This window comes from Salvelinus namaycush, chromosome 20 (genome assembly GCF_016432855.1).
Source record: "Salvelinus namaycush isolate Seneca chromosome 20, SaNama_1.0, whole genome shotgun sequence".
NCBI classification, from domain to species: Eukaryota; Metazoa; Chordata; class Actinopteri; order Salmoniformes; family Salmonidae; genus Salvelinus; species Salvelinus namaycush.
Genome location: NC_052326.1, coordinates 26,789,242 through 26,811,954, shown reverse-complemented (window position 1 = coordinate 26,811,954; position 22,713 = coordinate 26,789,242). Strand labels below are relative to the sequence as shown.

The 22,713-nt window shown below is 45.1% G+C and overlaps 1 protein-coding gene across 1 annotated transcript in view; it reads right to left on the bottom strand.

Moving 5' to 3' along the window:
* Positions 1–3,897: 3,897 nt before the first annotated feature.
* The window catches only part of celsr2 (cadherin, EGF LAG seven-pass G-type receptor 2), an 89,429-nt gene continuing 70,613 nt past the window's right edge, over positions 3,898–22,713 (bottom strand). Inside the window, 24 exon segments of the mRNA XM_039015348.1 lie at positions 3,898–4,124; positions 4,257–4,351; positions 4,997–5,186; positions 5,342–5,430; positions 5,681–5,811; positions 6,030–6,140; positions 6,234–6,360; positions 6,738–6,820; positions 6,969–7,081; positions 7,198–7,372; positions 7,653–7,853; positions 8,086–8,209; positions 8,388–8,555; positions 10,605–10,929; positions 11,163–11,346; positions 11,566–11,775; positions 18,040–18,134; positions 18,273–18,374; positions 18,951–19,134; positions 19,308–19,428; positions 19,522–19,663; positions 19,817–19,991; positions 20,199–20,312; positions 20,494–20,673. Coding sequence (XP_038871276.1) covers positions 3,898–4,124; positions 4,257–4,351; positions 4,997–5,186; positions 5,342–5,430; positions 5,681–5,811; positions 6,030–6,140; positions 6,234–6,360; positions 6,738–6,820; positions 6,969–7,081; positions 7,198–7,372; positions 7,653–7,853; positions 8,086–8,209; positions 8,388–8,555; positions 10,605–10,929; positions 11,163–11,346; positions 11,566–11,775; positions 18,040–18,134; positions 18,273–18,374; positions 18,951–19,134; positions 19,308–19,428; positions 19,522–19,663; positions 19,817–19,991; positions 20,199–20,312; positions 20,494–20,673 — 3,666 coding nt within the window.

Genomic DNA, 22,713 nt, shown 5'->3' with positions numbered 1-22,713 from the left:
CTCAAGAAAGTCCTCTCCATCTCCGTACTTTCTCTGTGTTACTGTAGACTACAAGTACAAGTTGGGCGCCAGCCACCATCTGACGAAAGAGCTCCATGAGCGTATTGAGAGCCTGAAGTGCCAGGTATCCTCCAAGGTTAGGCACAGTGAGCCGGCCCCAGAGGGAGGAGTGCTGGCGACCCTGGTGGGGTGGGGCAGGGCGCTGTCTGCTATGCTGGGTTGGCGCAGTGGAGCCTCAGCTACTAAAGACGAGAATGCTCGACCCTGCAAGGAGTGTCCCCTTGAAACAGACCACACAAAAGAATAAAGACTTGAATAGAAATTACTAATCTGTGATTCTTCTTGAAGTTACAAGCATTTTGCTACACCGGCAATAACACGTATATGTGACCAATACATTTTTATTTGATTTTGTAGTTGTGTTTTGGTAGCAATTCAGCACATTTGGCACCAGAGGGCTGTAATGACTGGACCGTAGTAAAGCTCAGCATTCTACTACAAACTGCTTGGCCTACATGTTGTGTTGAGATATGGAGGCCATTTCCCCTGAAGGAATACAAAACAATACCACTGTATTAAAAGCATGTCTGTTTTACTCATTGCATTTTGGAGAATTCCTTTAGAAAGCCATTTATCTTAGAAAAATACAAGTCATATCTAGTCTACCCGGTATCACTAAAGCTTTGACATCAGTAACCTACTACAGGTCTTGGTTTTAAGCAGTTGATTGCTTGGAGCTCCAATTATGAACTGTTCGTACCAACCAGATAAGGACAATTGTGTTATGCTACTCTCATACCTGTTTGAATATCTAGAGCTCAACAAAGTGATTAATTAGGATCCCGATAATGTGGTAATGAATAGGCTGCAATATGAAAATGAGAGGTTGAACTCTTTTGTAGGCCAGATATTCAATAACCTTCAGCAAATGTTTTAGTAAGCTTCACCTTGTATTTACCTTGATATCATAGTGTTGTTGTAAAAAAAAAAAAAAAAGGCAAACATTTTCAAGAAACAATTGGCAAACCTTGACACATATATTGTTGAGGTACTGTATCATGGAGAATGCTCTCAGATGTCTGTTCATTTCATTTTAGGGAGCACCAGTGCAAACAGACAATCCTCTCAGGAACTGTAGTGTTATTAAATCTTCCAATAAAACATGATTCCGATGAAGGCTGTGTGTTGGTGCTTGTAGAGTAATGTTAAGACCTTTTAAGGCAGATAAAAACATCTACAGTTTACACATCAATACATTGCCTGGACTGCTTTTCAATAGTTGGAATGTAGTGGTGTATTTGAGCACTGACTGAGGTGTGTCCAGTTTATGCAGTATGATTCAATATGTTGCATGAAGTATTAGTGTATGTCATTGTACAGTAAAATTGGAATACATTTCAAAGAGTATTACAGCACAAGTTTGTAAGTATTTTACAAAACAATGGGTCCTTCATATCTAATCTATAAAATACAAAGTAATTTAGTCACTGATTCAAATGAAGGCAAATATCCCTTGGACAAAAACGGGAGCATCTTCAGTGTCCATACAAAAATTTGCTCCCAACAATTTACAAAAGTCCAGATGTATCAAAAGTCCTTGTTATACAAATTCTTGACACGCACACTCTTTTCCTCCAATGATGATGTAATAAAACAAAGGCGAAGTGGTGGAGAAAGGCAGGCGTTCTCCCTCTATGTGGATGACAGCTGGCCGGTCACTGTTGCCTTGATTAAACATCCTTCAATAGTGAGAGAAACTGTTTACAGAGCGCGTCCAATACGGAGCATGGTAATACCGAGTGACCCCATGGCCTCTCACTGTCAACAACTCAGTTATCCAACCACACTTCCAACAGGAGTCCCTTTCCTCCAGTGCCTGACCTCAGCTGGGTGGAGCTGTTCATCTCGCTGTCCCTCTCTCCTGTTCAGTCTGGGGACATGTTGGACTGACTGCTCAGGCTGGCAGCTTCCTGAGACTGGAGTGGAGAAGAGTCCTCTCTACACTGCAGCAAAACTCAAACTGGCCTCAGCCCTCAGTAGAACAATTAAATCCTCAAACAAAACAACTGTACAGGCGACCCTTTCTGAAATTACAAATTAGATAAGAAATTTCCCTGAAAGTTTAAAATCTGACAGCTAAATGACACAGCCAAAGGAGGACTTCATTGTTCCGTATCTCCGGAGTTTGAAACATAAAAACAGCCACAACATAAAACGAAACATCTGCTCCAGTTGACTACCAGCACATCTGGTCAGGCAGTGTAAATTATTAAAAAAGTGCATCGCTTCAAGTATGTAAACAAACAATGATATATATTTTTTTAAAGAGGGAGACTCATTCCATCAGTGCTCTCAAGCCTGGGCCAGTGCAGAGACTCCTGAGGTGTGTCTCTCTCTCTCTCTCTCGTGCTCGCTCGCACACACACGCACCCTCTTAAAAAATGAGGGGGAAGAGAGAGGGTACTCCATGGATCTCCAGGTGAGGACAGTCCAACGCTCTGTGTCTCCTCACACATCAGCTCCTGTCACTCAGAGAAAAGTGGGCGTGGCGATGAGGGGCTGGGCTCTATGACCTGCAAAGACACACCCCTCCGTCAGCCTGCTCATATGTGTTACGGCAGCTGCTGGGAAAACAGGGTGATGGGAGGGGGTGGTGTCGGTGACAAACACAACACAACACAGGGAAAATAGAAGGAACAGGAAAAAAAATGAATGAGAATTATTCACACACACATGCGATTCTTATTTTGGTTGTAAGGGGTGAAGGATGGCTGTAAGGGCTGAATGATCCATCGACATGAAGACAGTGATCCTGATTTCAAATGAGGATCAAGTGCTTCACTGAATAAAATGAAAGAATAAGAATCTATGGTTTTTGGAGAGAGAGAGAGAGAGAGGACAGAGAAGGGTGGTTAGTAAGCTACAAGACTCAGAATTGTAGACACTCTTCATAATAAAAGGATATTGCCTAACTATTTTTTTGACCTATAAATTAATAATATGTACCTATTGATTCTTGAAGAATAGAACTTAGAAATGCCTCAGGAGCTTAGTGCAACCATCAGACCCCAACATATCAGCTTGTTCCATTCCAATGTTTGTAAACAAAGTAAATGTTTACAAACACTATATAGCATTAAAACATAGTTAAAACTATACTTTTGATACCATGGATGGTCAGTCCTTGCATCCATAGCTCTATCTATGAATTTACATTTCTCTAGCCCCATCCCTCAGCTTTGTAACGAAATAGGCGCTGGGAGTACGCTTTGTTATTGTTTCAACTGCTGATTCCCGCTTTAAAGCCACTTGTATCTAGCAGTTTGTATAATGGTAGCAATCAAAGCTAAAAAAAACTTGTTGAAATCAGCTTTTACCAAGTCCCTCTGTTTATGGAACTAACAGTATTTTGAAAATGCAGTATTTTGTTCCCAATAGAATAAAATCACCTGATCATGGAAGTAGTTTGACATCTTTGGTGTCTGAGCTCATTGATGAGAATGTGATGGTGCTGTATGTGTTGGACTATTGACAAGCCAGCATGCTAACATCATCAGTACATAGAGGAGGACAGAGGGCTACACACAATGGTGATGGGGGGGGGGGGGGGGGGGGGGTACTCAAGACAGCAGCAAGATACATTCAACCTGGCAGACTGATCAACAGAAAATGTAACATACTGTATCCAGCAACATATAAAACAACATTTAAATACATAAGTACTGAGAAATCTCTTAACTTCCATCTAAAGCTGTTGCTTTGATTCTATGACATTGTGTTGTACTGTACGTGTTGCTGTGTTTGTGATCTGCTCTGGGTTGAGTTCAGACAGAGCGGTGTATTCTGCGTATTATGCTTGGACCTGGTTTGTGTTTGGTGCTCTGTGTTGGATGACACTCACTCTGATCCTGACGAGTCACCGTCCACTGTTCCCGCATTGATGCTCATGCCGACACCATTCAGCTGATCTTGTAGGCTGGGCTTGGCCCGGCCCCCTCGGCTCTCACTGGAGGAGGAGCCCTGAGAGGAGGCGTGGCCCGGAGCGTTCTTTGACAGCTCGTTATGGATGCGGTTGATACCATTTCTCTCCGCGATGGGGGAGAGCTGCTTCTTCTTCAGGATTCCTGAATTTGAAGACACATCTTCTCAAACAATTCCTAAGTTCTGGAAAGCCCACCCCTACAGAGATATACAGTTGAACTAACAACATGTGGAGGAATGTTGCAGCAGTGTGGATGTTTAGGTTTGTTGCTGACCTTTCTGTGGGTGTGCATTGAGGTTGGGCAGACTGGGAAGTAGCAGCATCAAGTTATCCTTCCCATAGCTACCTGCCTTGTCCCCTGGCCTTTCGCTTGGCATGCCTCGGGTGTCCCGAGTCTGGCCCAACTCAGTGTTGGCCAGAGACTCTGTCTTCAGCCTGTCTGCTCCCCCGAGGCCCTCACTGTTGCTGGCTGTCGTCATATACTCCACTGGCCAGTACAGCTTACTCAGGTTGTTATCTGGGGAACAACCAGACACAATTTTAAGACTACATCTTAAATGCTTGATGCATTAAGTGATGGTGTAAGCTGTGGTCAAATTCATAACATTCATGTTTTGCTCAGAAGTGGATTTATTTACACCTGGACAATTGTATACAGTGTAGGTGTAGTCTATTGAAGGTCTATGTGTGCTGTTTGGGTGTGGTGAACTGTTAAAACAGAAGTGTTGGAGCAGTATTATCAAGAAGGTCTGAGGTCACAGTGGATGGGGCTGTGGTGACAAACTGGGCGCGTTCCTCTGCCAAAGCGTTGCTGACGCATGCCAAATCTTACAACGCCTAGATAGGTATTTTACATATCAGCTAACCACATCATACATTATAGCAATCTGGTGCCCAACAGCAACCATTGGTTGATGCATGCAACGTCTGAGCAGGGGAACACAACCACCATGTTGGTGTAGTCTACTGAGAGTGAGGTATTAAAGGTATGAGGCCGTATAGAGTGTGGATGACTGGGTTGATTATAGGTCTGAGGTCATACCGTGAAGGTGTGGTCTCTTGGACACATTGGAGGCCATGCTTTCCCAGCATTCCTCTGGTGGGTAGGGCTCCTCCTCCTCGCTGTCAGAGGAGTGTGTGGAGGCGTATGAGCCGCTCTGGTCGTCCTCCACAGACAGGTCACTGTCCGAGTCAGAGTTGGGATCTGTTGTTGCACACACACGTTAAGATGATGACCAATGAGAATTGCACAGATATATATTTTGTATACATATATTAACCATATGAAATAACCCTCTGAATGCCTCTCTGATAAAGGCAGTCACAGTGATCCTAATGACATTAGAATGGGAGACCTACTATCTAAATGCTCTTTAGTTTCATGGAAGAGTGAGCCGTGTTCATTCAGAGCGATGTGTGCCTGGCTGTTATTCAGGCCACCATCATCCCTGAAAAACACAACAGGACTTGTAACAGGACATAAACGTACAAACACAAAGCCCTCATCTCCTCAATCAAAGTTACTATGTGGATCTGAAAGGGCTGTTCTACTTGTATTACTGTACATAATAGACCATCATAAAATATACATTTTCAATTCATTTGTAAAGTACACTTTTTTCTAATACACAATGATGCAGGAGGCCCTGAACAGCGTGTGTCCATGGGGTCTGTTATGTCCCTCTGGGCTTGCCGTACCTAAGGACAAAAGGGACGTAGCTCTGCTGGCTCTTGCCGCTCTGCAGGGTGCCGTTCAGAGACACACTGGAGTCTCCAAACGGCAGGTGGTACAGTCTGCCATCCATGTAGCTGGTGTTACAGTTATATGACTGGAGGAGGAGGAGAGGGACAGGTATAAGTTAATAGGCAGTAAGTCATCACACCAAATTCTGTTTTATTTGTTTGATGCTTTAGTTCATGTCCTTGGTAATACAAGGCCAAACCTAAAGGTATGATATGGAGGCCTACAGCTGTACATAGCTGTACTAGTTCCTGTTCTACTAAGGCCTTGGATGACTGGTGTCCCTATATAGTGGGAGAGACTCACAGAGGGTTTGGACTTGATCATGTGACCTGGGCGCTTGCGGCTGCAGCAGTAGTGCATGGCTTTCCTGGCATCCTTGTTGAAGACGATGCGGAAGAAGAAGATGAAGGGACCCTGGATGGACAGACCAAAGGAAGAGGAGGTCAAAGAAACCAATGAAGCAAGGTACCGATTCCTGGTATAAAAGTCAGAGAAGAAAGTGTTTACCTGGAGACAGTTGAATCCAGCAAACAAGTAGTGGAAGATGATCATGTCACTGTTGACTGAGAGTATAGCTAACAGACATGTTACAGTGACCAGGAGGAGAACCCCACACGCAGTCTTCAGCCCAGAGCTACACACACACACACACACACACACACACACACACACACACACACACACACACACACACACACACACACACACACACACACACACACACACACACACACACACACACACACACACACACACACACACACACACACACACACACACACACACACAGGTTAAATGAGAACACCACAAAGGTTACATTGGGATAAGTGCGTTTTCAGAGTTTAGTGAATTGGCAGCTTCACTCTCAATTCAATGACACAATGCACACTCTCCGTTGTCCCTAAAGTGCGGTAGTCATGTATCCTTGGGGTACAACAGCATGCCTGTGTTAATGACAGAATGAGTGTAGTTTCCCTATTGTTTTTATTCAGGCAGCGGCAGGACACTCACACAGGGGGCTCTTTCTTCTCAAAGCTGTGGTGTCTCATGGAGCAGGATGCTCTGGAGGCCAGGATGTACAGGAAGATGTTCATCTGGAAAACACAAACAATGTATTAATGCACCATAATAATACATAATAAGCTACTAATATTGAACACAAGCTACACAAAGATTACACACCAACCACCATATCATATGAGTATAATATAATACACTGTATTAGAGGTGGAGTGTACTCACAAACACCACCATGGCGATGGGCCCTGCCAAGCTCCAGATCAGAGTGTCGTACATGGACAGCCAGCAGAAGTCTGGGTTCCCATAACCCTCTGGGTCCAGTCCGACCGCCAGGCCTGGACAACACAAAAAAAAAAACACTAGTAACTACCAGTAACTAGAAAATAACTACAGTCTAACTGGATATATGATGAGTTGGCATTGTGCGTCTGTGTGTGTGTATTGTTCAGACCTGTGATAACGGCCGGCACGCCCCAGCCGATCATGTAGTAAAAGCGCATGGGTCCGTAGTTGATGTCTCGTATTTCGCTCAGCATGCGGTAGACATGCAGGCCCTCCAGGAAGAGCCAGGAGAAGGTGCACAGGTAGAAGAAATGCAGCAAGATGGCAATGATTGTGCACACGAACTAGACACACACACACAGACAGATACAGACAGAGACAGACACACAGAGACAGAGAGAGCATATAATACTGGATATGACAGGCCTCAAAATGGGCCGAATGCTTTGCTTATCTTTTCCTTTGATTTGAATCAGATTTATATGTCAGACACACCTATTCCAAATACAAATGAGAGGAAAGGTAGGATATTGAAAGTGAAGTGCTGAACGGAGGTAGAGAGGGACACGAGGTCAAATACAGTATTAAAGGTAGATAGAGAATAACTTTGTTCCAGTAGTTTACCGGGTTGTCTGGCAGGTTAATGCCCAGGATGAAGGTGAGTTCGGAGATGAAGAGGGCGGTGGCTCCATTGTTGATGATACTGGTCTTGTTGCAGTGCATGGCCCGCAGGCAGAGGAGGAAGAGGGTGGTGAGAAAGAGGAAGACCAGGGTCACACCCACCGTGCTCCACGTCACCAGCTTCACGGGCAGGATCTCACCGTTCTGAAAAGAGAAGAAGAAGGGGAAGTTTAAATAGAGCTTTTTCTGGTCATTATAGTGAACAAGACCACTTTTGGGTGTGGCCTGTGCTGCATTGAGGTATCTATGTGAAGTTTACAATGTGAAGTCTATATGGAGTAGTTTTGTAGTGTTGTATGCAATGTTAGGTCTGAAAGTATGAGGGGAATGTTGTGTGGTGTTGTGTTTTTGTGATACATTGTGTAGCCCCTCTCACCTCTCTCCTGGAGACATCCATGAGGACAGCAAAGCTGGTCATGTGGTAACACTGGCAGCTGATGTGAGTGTTGTTCCTGAACACCACCTCACAGCCTTTGGCTGACCAGCCTCCGTTCCCCGCTCTGACAAACACAATAAACAGTCAAACAATGCGATGGTGGATTCATTGGTTTCAACCTAATCCTTTATAGAGCCTTTCTAAAAACCTTTGTTTCTACAGCTCAAAGTTCAAATAGCTAGTGTGTGTGTGTGTGTGTGTGTGTGTGTGTGTGTGTGTGTGTGTGTGTGTGTGTGACTCACAGTATGGAGTGGTTCCAGAAGACACAGATGGGTTTGGAGCGGTCCTCAGCGGTGACCATGCGGAACTGCACAGTGATTGGTTTGTCCAGGGTGTGCTGCAGCAGCTCCTCGTTGTCATGGACCGTGATGCTGACCACAGGGGTGTTGATGACAGGACGCTTGGGCACCCTAGTGGACGTCACACAAAACCATCATTAAATAATACTTTAGCATAAAAGACAGCAACCTATTCTTTACCATCTTCTCTTCCTCCCTTAACCCCTACACACACACACACACACACACACACACACACACACACACACACACACACACACACACACACACACACACACACATACATACATACATACATACATACATACATACATACATACATACATACATAAATAAATAAAATATACATTTTTTTTTTTTACTCAAAAATCATACAATGTGATTTTCTGGATTTTTGTTTTAGATTCCGTCTCTCACAGTGGAAGTGTACCTATGATAAAAATTACAGACCTCTTCATGCTTTGTAAGTAGGAAAACCTGCAAAATCGGCAGTGTATCAAATACTTGTTCTCCCCACTATATATATATATATATATATACACACACACACACATACATATATACAGTTGAAGTCGGAAGTTTACATACACCTTAGCCAAATACATTTAAACTCAGGTTTTCACAATTCCTGACATTTAATCCTAGTGAAAATTCCCTGTCTTAGATCAGTTTGGATCACCAATTTTATTTATTTTAAGAATGAAATGTCAGAATAATAGTAGAGGGAATTATTTATTTCAGCTTTTATTTCTTTCATCACATTCCCAGTGGGTCAGAAGTTTACATACACTCAATTAGTATTTGGTAGCATGGCCTTTAAATTGTTTAACTTCGGTCAAACGTTTCGGGTAGCCTTCTACAAGCTTCCCACAATAAGTTGGGTGAATTTTGGCCCCTTCCTCGTGACAGTGCTGGTGTAACTGAGTCAGGTTTGTAGGCCTCCTTGCTCGCACACACTTTTTCAGTTCTGCCCGCAGATTTTCTATAGGATTGAGGTCAGGGCTTTGTGATGGCCACTCCAATACCTTGACTCTGTTGTCCTTAAGCCATTTTGCCACAACTTGGAAGTATGCTTGGGGTCTTGTCCATTTGGAAGACCCATTTGCGACCAAGCTTTAACTTCCTGACTGATGTCTTGAGATGTTGCTTCAATATATCCACATAATTTTCCTGCCTCATGATGCCATCTATTTTTTGAAGTGCACCAGTCCCTCCTGCAGCAAAGCACCCCCACAACATGATGCTGCCACCCCCGTGCTTCATGGTTGGGATGGTGTTCTTCGGCTTGCAAGCCTCCCCCTTTTTCCTCCAAACATAATGATGGTCATTATGGCCAAACAGTTCTATTTTTGTTTCATCAGACCTGAGGACATTTCTCCAAAAAGTACGATCTTTGTCCCCAAGTGCAGTTGCAAACCGTAGTCTGGCTTTTTTTTATGGCGGTTTTGGAGCAGTGGCTTCTTCCTTGCTGAGCGGCCTTTCATGTTATGTCGAAATAGGACTCGTTTTACTGTGGATATAGATACTTTTGTACCTGTTTCCTCCAGCATCTTCACAAGGTTCATTGCTGTTGTTCTGGGATTGTGTTTATACTTGCGTACTATTTTTTGTACAGATGAACGTGGTACCTTCAGACGTTTGGAAATTGCTCCCAAAAATGAACCAGACATGTGGAGGTCCAATTTTTTTTTCTGAGGTCTTGGCTGATTTCTTTTGATTTTCCCATGATGTCAAGCAAAGAGGCACTGAGTTTGAAGGTAGGCCTTGAAATACATCCACAGGTACACCTCCAATTGACTCAAAGGATGTCAATTAGCCTATCAGAAGCTTCTAAAGCCATGACATCATTTTCTGGAATTTTCCAAGCTGTTTAAAGGCACAGTCAACTTAGTGTATGTAAACTTCTGACCCACTGGAATTGTGATACAGTGAATTATAAGTGAAATAATCTGTCTGTAAACAATTGTTGGAAAAATTACTTGTGTCATGCACAACGTAGATGTCCTAACCGACTTGCAAAAACTATAGTTTGTTAACAAGAAATTTGTGGAGTAGCTGAAAAACAAGTTTTAATGACTCCAACCTAAGTGTATGTAAACTTCCGACTTCAACTGTATGTATGTTAATATAGAATCAGATCTCAGTCTCTCTTGGTCTCACCTCAGACTCCTCTTATCAGGGTCGTAGCTCTCAGGCAGAAGTGAGGCCAGGCTGTGGAAGATGATCACACTAGCGATGGCTTCCTGCTCGGGGTCGTCAGGACCTCTATGGCGTCTCTTCCTGTTGGACGTGTGGTTCCTCAGGAAGGGTTCTGGGAAGGTGTCCAGGTGGCGGTGTCCTTTGGTCTCCAAGGGTGGCTCAAAGACGGAGTCGGGGAGGGTGACGGCAGTCTCCTGGTCCTGAGGCCTCAGTCCTCTCAGAGACTGGTAGCGAGGGAGCTTGGCTCCGGGAAAGTTCATCTTCTGGAGGCGATCTATTGAGATGACTGTGGAGAGAACACACAACACAGGAAGGGTAGGTTAGACAAACCACAACAAAGAGATAAATGTTTAGACGTTCAGTTAATCCTTCAACGCTCATGGAAGAATAATGAACACATATATTCGAGCTGATAAACATTCTACATTATACTGTGCATATCTCTAACTTATTTTGCAGTAAGCGATCATCATCACTCCCATGTTTCTACAATGGCATACCACAGAAGACCACCCTCACCTATGTGTGGAGTGACGATGGTGAAGGGGCTGAGGTAGGTCTTTCTCATGTTCTGTGCCAGGGTGTTGGCGTACTCCTCATACTGGCGCAGCAGGGCCGCCGTGCCCCCCTCCGTCTGCTGGATCAGCTCCCAGTGTGGCCGTGTGCCCGGGGACAGGATGGCACTGCCCACCCGCACCAGGTTCTGATAGAGGGAGTAAGGCAGGGGGTCAGAGAGACAGACTGGCATAGGGTGGTATTGGGCAAATGTCAGAGTTGATCTGAGATTTATGTTGTACTGTGTCATGTGGTAATACGCAGTGCATTCAACTGTTGTGCGCTGCCATGTGTTGCCCTATCCTGTGCTGCATGGTGGTGTGTTACACTGTGCAGCATTGTGCTGTGGTGTATATTATTGTGTTACCTCAGTGAATAGGACGTCCTGTGTGGCGGTCAGGCTGAAGCCCTGCTGGTGGCTCTCGTACTTCAGAAGGCTCTGGGTGAGGCGGTAGGCCACCTTTACGTCACTGCCGTAGTATTCCACCGTGTGCAGCGTGGCGTTGGCCAACATGGCTGCAGTCTGCTGGACACGCCCAGAGTCCAGGAGAGACATGTTATGCGCCAACTTCTCCGACTGGGCCAGGGAGGGGGAGAACATTCTTAAAGCACCATTTTACACTTTTGATGATATATATATATATATACACGGTTGAAGTCAGAAGTTTACATACACCTTAGCCAAATACATTTAAACTCAGTTATTCACAATTCCTGACATTTAATCCTCGTAAAAATTCCCTGTTTTAGGTCAGTTAGGATCACCACCTTATTTTAAGAATGTGAAATGCCAGAATAATAGAGAGAATTATTTCTTTCAGCTTTTATTTCTTTCATCACATTCCCAGTGGGTCAGAAGTTTGCATACACTCAATTAGTATTTGGTAGCATTGCCTTTAAATTGTTTAACTTGGGTCAAACGTTTCGGGTAGCCTTCCACAGGCTTCCCACAATATGTTGGGTGAATTTTGGCCCATTTCTCCTGACAGAGCTGGTGTAACTGAGTCAGGTTTGTAGGCGTTCTTCGGCTTGCAAGCCTCCCCCTTTTTCCTCCAAACATAACGATCGTCAATATGGCCAAACAGTTTTATTTTTGTTTCATCAGACCAGAGGACATTTCTCCAAAAAGTACGATCTTTGTCCCCATGTGCAGTTGCAAACCGTAGTCTGGCTTTTTTATGGCGGTTTTAGAGCAGGGGACTCTTTCCTTGCTGAACGGCCTTTCATGTTATGTCGAAATAGGACTCGTTCTACTGTGGATATAGATACTTTTGTACCTGTTTCCTCCAGCATCTTCACAAGGTTCTTTGCTGTTGTTCTGGGATTGTGTTTATACTTGCGTACTATTGTTTGTACAGATGAACGTGGTACCTTCAGGCGTTTGGAAATTGCTCCCAAAGATGAACCAGACTTGTGGAGGTCTACATTTTTTTTCTGAGGTCTTGGCTGATTTCTTTTGATTTTCCCATGATGTCAAGCAAAGAGGCACTGAGTTTGAAGGTAGGCCTTGAAATACATCCACAGGTACACCTCAATTGACTCAAATGATGTCAATTAGCCTATCAGAAGCTTCTAAAGCCATGACATCATTTTCTGGAATTTTCCAAGCTGTTTAAAGGCACAGTCAACTTAGTGTATGTAAACTTCTGACCCACTGGAATTTTTAATACAGTTTATTATAAGTGAAATAATCTGTCTGTAAACAATTGTTGGAAAAATTACTTGTGTCATGCACAAAGTAAATGTCCTAACCGATTTGCTAAAACTATAGTTTGTTAACAGGAAATTAGTGGAATGGTTGAAAAAATAGTTTTATTGCCTCCAACCTAAGTGTATGTAAACTTCCGACTTCAACTGTAGCTCTCACAAGAGATCTCAGGGATCTGTGCTCTCAAGGTTGACCAAATAGGTCAGTAACAGTCGTGCTGTATTGGCCTCCCTCCCTGATGAACATAAAGCCAAGCAGATAAAGGAACTGGATCTCGACAGAGAAAAGTTACCTTTCGAGCGCTTGGTATCCAATGGAATATTGAGAGTGACCTATTCACCTACCGAGTCATGATCAAGGGCTGACCAGCAACCAGAAGAGGTATCCTCTCAACTGTAAGCTCAGTCTACGATCCACTAGGTTTCCTTGCTCCCTTTATTCTGAAGGACAAGCAGATCCTCCGAGAGCTCTGCAAGATCAAGTGTGGCTGGGATGAGCCCATTCCAGAGGAACTCTGTAAACCATGGCAAAGATGGCTCTCAGAGTTGGATCAGCTTTCCAGATTCCAGGTGAATAGATGCATGAAGCTTGAAAACTTTGGTCCAGTTAAAACTACTCAGATGCATCACTTCTGTGACGCAAGTGAACAAGTCTACGGAACTGCAAGCTACTTGAGGCTCACAGGCGAAGAAGAAAAGGTTCACATTGCATTTGTGCTGGGTCCAGAGTGATGCCAATTAACAGGATGACAATCCCCAGGCTGGAACTCTCAGCATCAACACTAGCTGTGCGAGTAGATAGGATGCTCAGAATGGAGCTTCAGATTCAACTACAAGACTCGACTTTCTGGACAGACAGCCAGTCTGTACTGCAATATAACAACAACAAGACTACACGATTCCATACCTTTGTAGCAAGCCGAGTCTCTGTGATTCGTGATTTGTCAAGAGGAGAGCAGTGGAGATACATCAATACAAAACAGAACCCAGCTGACGATGCCTCACGTGGCCTGAACATTGAGACCTTTCTGGATTCAAGATGGCTGGCAGGACCAGAGTTTTTGGAGAAACCAGAAACACAATGGCCAAAGAATCCACAGCTGGGCTCTATCCCTCAGGACAACCCCGAGGTAAGGAAGGATGTAACTATAAATAGTGTGAGCGTTACAGAGGAGAGTTCAACTAGCAAGTTGATCGAGCACTATTCAACATGGAACAGCCTCAAGACGTCCGTTGCTTGGATGCTGAAGCTAAGAGGACTGCTGCTCCGACTTAAAACAAAAATGTATTTCACTTTTATTTAACCAGGTAGGCCAGTTGAGAACAAGTTCTCATTTACAACTGCGACCTGGCCAAGATAAAGCAAAGCAGTGCGACACAAACAACAACACAGAGTTACACATGGAATAAACAAATGTACAGTCAATAACACAATAGGATAAATAAAATAAAGTCTATATACAGTGTGTGCAAATGGCGTGAAGAGGAAAGGCAATAAATAGGCCATAGTAGCGAAGTAATTACAATTTAGCAAATTAACACTGGAGTGATAGATGTGCAAGTAGACAAACTGGTGTGCAAAAGAGCAAAAAAGTACATAAAAAATATGGGGATGTGGTAGGTAGATTGGATGGGCTATTTACAGATGGGCTGTGTACAGCTGCAGCGATCGTTTAGCTGATCAGATAGCTGATGTTTAAAATTAGTGAGGGTCAAGCCAGAACAGAATGTTTCAAAATTACCCCCTCTACCCAGCTCAAGCTGCCTGTCAAGACACAAAGCCTTACTGCGGAGGACATGTAGGTAGCTGAGAAAGCAATTATCTGCTACGAGCAGAAGCAGCACCTGAAGATAAAGGGAGACAATGTGCTAAAGAAATCGGTAAGATGGACCCAATCATGGATAAAGGCCTGCTGAGAGTAAGAGGACAGATAAGTAAAGGATCCATGTCTATGGAGCTGAATAACCCCATGATACTGACAAAAGATTCCCACATCTCCAAACTGATGCTATGACAGATTCATGAGCAGGTTGGTCATTGTGGGAGGGGCCATATGCTGTCCAGACTTAGCCAACGCTTTTGGATGCCCTGTGGCAATTCATAGGCAAGAAAGATCATCAAGAGCTGTGTCTTCTGTAGGCGCATACAGGCCAAAGCTGGAGAACAAAAGATGGCTGACCTTCCACAGGACCGTGTGACCCCTGACCTGCCACCCTTTACCCATGTGGGTATGGACTACTTTGGGCCTACACAGGTCAAGCGAGGCCGCTCTTTTGTGAAGCGATGGCGTGTGATTTTTACCTGCCTTGTTTGTCGTGCCATCCATCTTGCTAGCTACTTAGACACAGCTTCCTGCATTAACACTTGCGTAGATTTATCTGTCGAAGAGGCACGTGTCTAGTATCAGGACTGATAACGGTACACACTTTGTGGTTGCACAAAGGGAGCTAGCAGAGGCTTGAAAGGAACTGGATCACAAGAAGATCCAGAACACATTACTGAACGTTGGAGTAAAATGGTCGTTCAATCCTCCCTCAGGAGCCCACAATGGAGGAGTATGGGAAAGGCTGATTTGGCTAGTGAAGAAGATTCTAGCATCAATCCTCTAAGAACAAGCACCGGATGACGAGGCTTTGCAAACAGCTCTGTGCGAGGTCGAGGCAATCATAAATGACAGGCCATTAACAACGATGACCAACGACCTATAGCCTCTCACTCCTAACCACCTGCTTCTACTAAGGGCAAAACCCGTCATGCCCCCCGGGCTATTCCAGAGAGGAGACCTGTACCCCAGGAGAAGGTGGAGGCAAGTGCAGTACATTGCTGATCTCTTCTGGAAGAGGTGGGTTAGGGAATATCTCCCATTGATGCAGGAAAGGAGCAAGTGGAATAACCCTAGGAGAAAATTCACTCCTGGAGACCTGGTCGTCATCATGGATGAGACAGCTCCAAGAAACTCATGGTTAATGGGACGAGTGGTGAAGGCCCTGCCAGGGACTAAAGACCTAGTCCGGAGCGTCTTAGTTAATACAAAGATTAGCATTTTAGTCAGGCCCATCACCAAGCTCTGTCTGCTCATTGAGGCAGACTAAGCCTATGAAAAAAGCCTGATGTTGAGCTCCAACCTCCATCTTTAGGTGACATGCAACCCAAGATGTCGTGGTCATGAACTATGGATTCTTAACCGACATGCACCCACATACAACCATACATCTAAGTCTATACAGGACCTTAGACAATTATGAATTACGATTACACTCTGATGCAGTATATTTTTTTAAATTATGGCCTCCACTTGAAATATTTTAGGTAATTGATTATGCATTTTCTGCATTTTACAATTAGGGGCCGGAATGTTAGAGCCAAATAGCCAATTTGTATTTGTATACAATAACCAGAGCATTATTAGTTGAATTATTAGTGTGAAGCCATTATTAGAGATGAATACCCCCTTTGCGGCCGGTGCGGTGGCTACAGGAGGAGGAAAGGTTATTTGAGGGAGGAAGTCGGGCCTACGAGGAGGAGTCTTGGTTAGACGGGGGAGCAGTATAGTTTTTTGACCGCACTTGCTCGCATGATATCTTGAATTTACTGCACACAATAGACTTAATTTATTGCTCTTATAAGTTATTAGAATTAGAGGAATTATAAGGAACATTTAAGTTTTCCCATCTTTTATATTAGAAAGTCTAAGTTTCATATGCTTGAACGAACAAGCATCCTTTTGTTTGTAAACTTGCAATCTGAAGTGCCACACTGCCATCATCTCTACAGATGTGCAGTAAAGCCTGCGGTGAGTGTGTCTGAAATAGCCCCTCACCAGGGCAGTGGTCATATTTATTGGATGGAATAGAGAAAATATGCCATTACATTAAGCGTTTGAGCCAATCAGTTGTGTTGTGACAAGGTAGGGGTGGTATACAGAAGATGGCCCTATTTGGTAAAAGACCAAGTCCATATTATGGCAAGAACAGCTCAAATAAGCAAAGAGAAACGACAGACCATCCTTACTTTAAGAGATGAAGGTCAGCCAATTCCCGAAAATTTCAAGAACTTTGAAAGTTTCTTCAAGTGCAGTCGCAAAAACCATCAAGCGCTATGATGAAACTGGCTTTCATGAGGACCGCCACAGGAAAGGAAGACCCAGAGTCACCTCTGCTGCAGAGGACAAGTTCATTAGAGTTACTAGCCTCAGAAATTGCAGCCCAAATAAATGCTTCACAGAATTCAAGTAACAGACACATCTCAACATCAACTGTTCAGAGGAGACTGTGTGAATCAGGCCTTCATGGTCGAATTGCTGCACAGAAACCACTACTAAAGGACACCAATAAGAAGAAGAGACTTGCTTGGGCCAATGAGTCCAAAAAATGTGAGTAGGTGAACAGATGATCTCCGCATGTATGGTTCCCATCGTGAAGCATTGCGGAGGTGGTGTGATGGTGTTTTGCTGGTGACACTGTCTGTGATTTATTTACAATTCTGGTTGAGAGAATGCCAAGAGCGTGCAAAGCTGTCATCAAGGCAAAGGGTGGCTAATTCGAAGAATTTCAAATATAAAATATATTTTGATTTGTTTAACACTTTTTTGGTTACTACATGACTGTGTGTTATGTGTTATTTCATAGTTTTGATGTCTTCACTATTATTCTACAATGTAGAAAATAGTAAAAATAAAGAAAAACCCTTGAATGAGTAGGTGTGTCCAAACGTTTGACTGCTACTGTATGCATGTACACCATCGTTCAAAAGTTTGGGGTCACTTAGAAATGTCCATGTTTTTTAAGAAAAGCAAATTCTTTGTCCATTAAAACACACACACACACACACACACACACACACACACACACACACACACACACACACACACACACACACACACACACACACACACACACACACACACACACACACACACACACACACACACACACACACACACACACACACACACAGTAAAAGAGACCTTGGTCTCAATGGTGAAGCCCTGTTGAAATAAAAGTAAAATAAAAAGGCCCCAACTCTGCTATATTATAGCAATAAAATCAGTTCATCATTCAACTTAATAGCATATGTCACTGAAGTGAATTGATCCATATAAATGTGAGCTAGCTGTAGAGGAGCTGTACACACCAGGGCCTTGAGTTTGGTGAAGGTGACAGAGGTACAGTTGAAGAGGTTGGGGGGCAGCCATCCCTTGTGTTCATCACAGTGGCGGATAGCTGTGCCTGAGAGAGAAAGAGAGAAGGAGGGAATGTGCATGAGGAGAGTTTCTAAGGAGAGTTTCAGCCATTCCATTATATAATGGTAATTATTATATATGCTATATAGTATACTGTATTAGCTAAGCCACAGAGTCATCATACCGATAGATCCCTTGGGACAGGAGACGGCTGCAGGGAGACCAAACTTAGTCCTAGACCACCAGATCCCAGCCTCTATCACCTGGGGACAACTGTCATAGATCACTGAGATAGGGGGATAGAAAGAGAGAGGGAGAGAAAGAAGGAGAGAAGGAAAGCTGATTCAATTCATTGTCCAGGTGTAACTGTATGCGTGACAGATAATTAATTATTAAAGCTGCAATATGTAACTTTTTAGGCGACCCGACCAAATTCACATAGAAATGTGAGTTATAGATCTGTCATTCTCATTGAAAGCAAGTTTGTTTGTGCACTATTTCTATGCTTCCCGTGTCTTTTACTTTCAGTTTTGTACACCATATTAAAAGAGCTGAAAATAATATATTTTTGGTTATTGAAAATATTTTTCACAGCAGTTTAGACAGTACAATGATTTTCTACACCTGTTTTGTCACATAACTGAAATTAGGCAAACTATTAGAATTTCAGCAACCAGGAAATGGCGGAGCGATTTATGCATATTGCACCTTTAATGTTCACTTCGCACAAAAAAAACTTTTAAAAGGCCTTCAATAACCATTAATTTACTAAATTAGTGAACTAAATGAATCAGTCTGGGCTACAAATACATTTCAACCATGATGCAGTTTTCTGAAGCATGTGATGTATGGTAATGCTGACCTTCACAGCCATTGGGCGACACCTCAGCAAATGGGTTGTCACAGCGGTCACACTGGCGCCCAATGACCCCTGGTTTACACTGGCACTGGCCACTCTCTCTCTCACACGCCCGCGAGAAGGAGCCCACTGGGTAACACTCACACAGCAGACACGCCTCGCTGCCCTCTGGACAGTAGTGGTTATCCTGAGAGGAGGGAGTGGGATAGAGAGAGATGGACGGGGAGGGAACAGAAAAGGGAGGGAGGTAGGGATGAAAGTACATTTTCCCTCTCAATGAAATACCAGCCCACAGTGCAGTTTCACCCATCGCCCCTGTCCACTTCAAACATCCTGACATTGAGTAGTTAGCTGGCTGACCTTGCAGCGGCACTCCCCGCTGGTCTTGTTGCAGTCAGCATCGAAGCCCCTGTCTGTCTGACAGTCACAGGGACCACAGGTCTTATGTCCCCACCAACCCCTGGGACACGGCAGGTCAGTCCTAAGGAGGGACACATACAGTCAGGAACACGGACCACAGATACACTCTGATAGTTTTCTTTATAGTGATATGGACCAAAAAGATCCTACTCACTTTCTCTCGCAGTACTGCCCAAAGTGGTTGCTGGGACAGTCACAAGTGTAGCCACGGAAGGAGCTAGCCTTCCTGGTGCAAGCTGATTGGTGCTCACAGGGGTTTAGTGCACATATGTCTATGCAGTTATCGCCATAGTAACCTGACAGGTAAACAACACAATAGAAATTCATAAGTTATGCTTGGGAGGGATCAACATAAGGCAATATGGTTGTATTATATCGTTGTAAAATTTTATTATGAGGATGAAGATAATGATGACAATGAAGAGGATGATGATGGTTGGCAGACTGACCAGTGAGGCAGGTACAGGAGTGGCTGTCCCAGTCATCTCTGCAGTAGCTGTTGGAGGGGCAGAGGTTAGAGACACAGGGGTCTGGTACGCTGCAGCCCTGCTCCATGTTCACCCTCCTGGCCTGAGACATGCTGAGAGACACCGAGCTGGAGGAGGTCTCCCCCACAAGCAGACCCTAAGGAACACACACACAGCAGGCAGAACACACTCAGACACATGGACAGACAATACAGTGTGTGTGTGTGTGTGTGTGTGTGTGTGTGTGTGTGTGTGTGTGTGTGTGTGTGTGTGTGTGTGTGTGTGTGTGTGTGTGTGTGTGTGTGTGTGTGTGTGTGAGAGAGAGAGCGAGAGAGAGAGAATGAGTGATAAGAAGAGAACTGACCTGTACACAACCGCGGAAGCCATGCTGTATTTTCCCATCAGCCCCAATGATGCCCCCGACACTCAGAGTCTTGACCTTCGCCCCCTTCAGCTTATTATCCACTTCCATACTGGCCTGGATATGTAGATCAGATCACACACATTAGACACATTCATATACACTCTGCTGACTTGTTGTCTATATACTGGCCTATGTACATAACACATGCTAACTGCCCTGAATACATACATACAGCATTTCAATTAAATGTAATTAAAATACAGAAGCTACAGTTTGTCTTCTAACAGTGTCTCACCGTGTAGAGTCCATGGTCGAAGGAGAGCACAGCCTTGTGTCTGGGCGCGCCCCCCGGGACACCCTTCAGCTCCAGCTGTAGATGGTGCCAGTCTCCGTCGTTCACCGTCACCTCCTCTACCCGGGACAGGGTGGAGTCCTCCCCTCTCTGCAGGCCCATCACCACACTGCCCTCCCGCAGCTAGAGAGAGAGAATGAGAGTGGGAGGGAGGGAGACAAGAGGAGAGAGAGGTGGAAGGGGATGGGAAGAGAGAGGTGAGGGAAAGGGTGGGAGGGAGAAGGGGATGGGAAGAAAGGTGAGGGAATGCAGGAGAGAGAGAGAACTTCTTTAGTATACATATGTAACGGATGTGAAATGGCTAGCTAGTTAGCGGTGGTGCGCGCTAATAGCCTTTCAATCGGTGACGTCACTTGCTCTGAGACCTTGAAGTAGTGGTTCGTTCAAAACTCTTGAACGTGCCGTCCTTTGCCAGCTCTCCTGCTATCTCTCTCAGAATGACCTTCTTGATCCAAATCAGTCAGGTTTCAAGACTAGTCATTCAACTGAGACTGCTCTTCTCTGTGTCACGGAGGCGCTCCGCACTGCTAAAGCTAACTCTCTCTCCTCTGCTCTCATCCTTCTAGACCTATCGGCTGCCTTTGATACTGTGAACCATCAGATCCTCCTCTCCACCCTCTCCGAGCTGGGCATCTCCGGCGCGGCCCACGCTTGGATTGCGTCCTACCTGACAGGTCGCTCCTACCAGGTGGCGTGGCGAGAATCTGTCTCCGCACCACGTGCTCTCACCACTGGTGTCCCCCAGGGCTCTGTTCTAGGCCCTCTCCTATTCTCGCTATACACCAAGTCACTTGGCTCTGTCATATCCTCACATGGTCTCTCCTATCATTGCTATGCAGATGACACACAATTAATCTTCTCCTTTCCCCCCTCTGATAACCAGGTGGCGAATCGCATCTCTGCATGTCTGGCAGACATATCAGTGTGGATGACGGATCACCACCTCAAGCTGAACCTCGGCAAGACGGAGCTGCTCTTCCTCCCGGGGAAGGACTGCCCGTTCCATGATCTCGCCATCACGGTTGACAACTCCATTGTGTCCTCCTCCCAGAGTGCTAAGAACCTTGGCGTGATCCTGGACAACACCCTGTCGTTCTCAACTCACATCAAGGCGGTGACCCGTTCCTGTAGGTTCATGCTCTACAACATTCGCAGAGTACGACCCTGCCTCACACAGGAAGCGGCGCAGGTCCTAATCCAGGCACTTGTCATCTCCCGTGGATTACTGCAACTCGCTGTTGGCTGGGCTCCCTGCCTGTGCTATTAAACCCCTACAACTCATCCAGAACGCCGCAGCCCGTCTGGTGTTCAACCTTCCCAAGTTCTCTCACGTCACCCCGCTCCTCCGCTCTCTCCACTGGCTTCCAGTTGAAGCTCGCATCCGCTACAAGACCATGGTGCTTGCCTACGGAGCTGTGAGGGGAACGGCACCTCCGTACCTTCAGGCTCTGATCAGGCCCTACACCCAAACAAGGGCACTGCGTTCATCCACCTCTGGCCTGCTCGCCTCCCTACCTCTGAGGAAGTACAGTTCCCGCTCAGCCCAGTCAAAACTGTTCGCTGCTCTGGCACCCCAATGGTGGAACAAACTCCCTCACGACGCCAGGTCAGCGGAGTCAATCACCACCTTCCGGAGACACCTGAAACCCCACCTCTTTAAGGAATACCTAGGATAGGATAAAGTAATCCTTCTAACCCCCCCCTCCCCCTTAAAAGAGTTAGATGCACTATTGTAAAGTGGTTGTTCCACTGGATATCATAAGGTGAATGCACCAATTTGTAAGTCGCTCTGGATAAGAGCGTCTGCTAAATGACTTAAATGTAAATGTTCCCCTTGCTCTGCAAGGGCCGCGACCTTTGTGGAGCGATGGGTAACGATGCTTCGTGGGTGTCAGTTGTTGATGTGTGCAGAGGGTCCCTGGTTCGCGCCCGGGTCGGGGCGAGGGGACGGATTAAAGTTAAACTGTTACATTGATGCTGTTGACCCGGATCACTGGTTGCTGCGGAAAAGGAGGAGGTCGAAAGGGGGGTGAGTGTAACGGATGTGAAATGGCTAGCTAGTTAGCGGTGGTGCGCGCTAATAGCCTTTCAATCGGTGACGTCACTTGCTCTGAGACCTTGAAGTAGTGGTTCCCCTTGCTCTGCAAGGGCCACAGCTTTTGT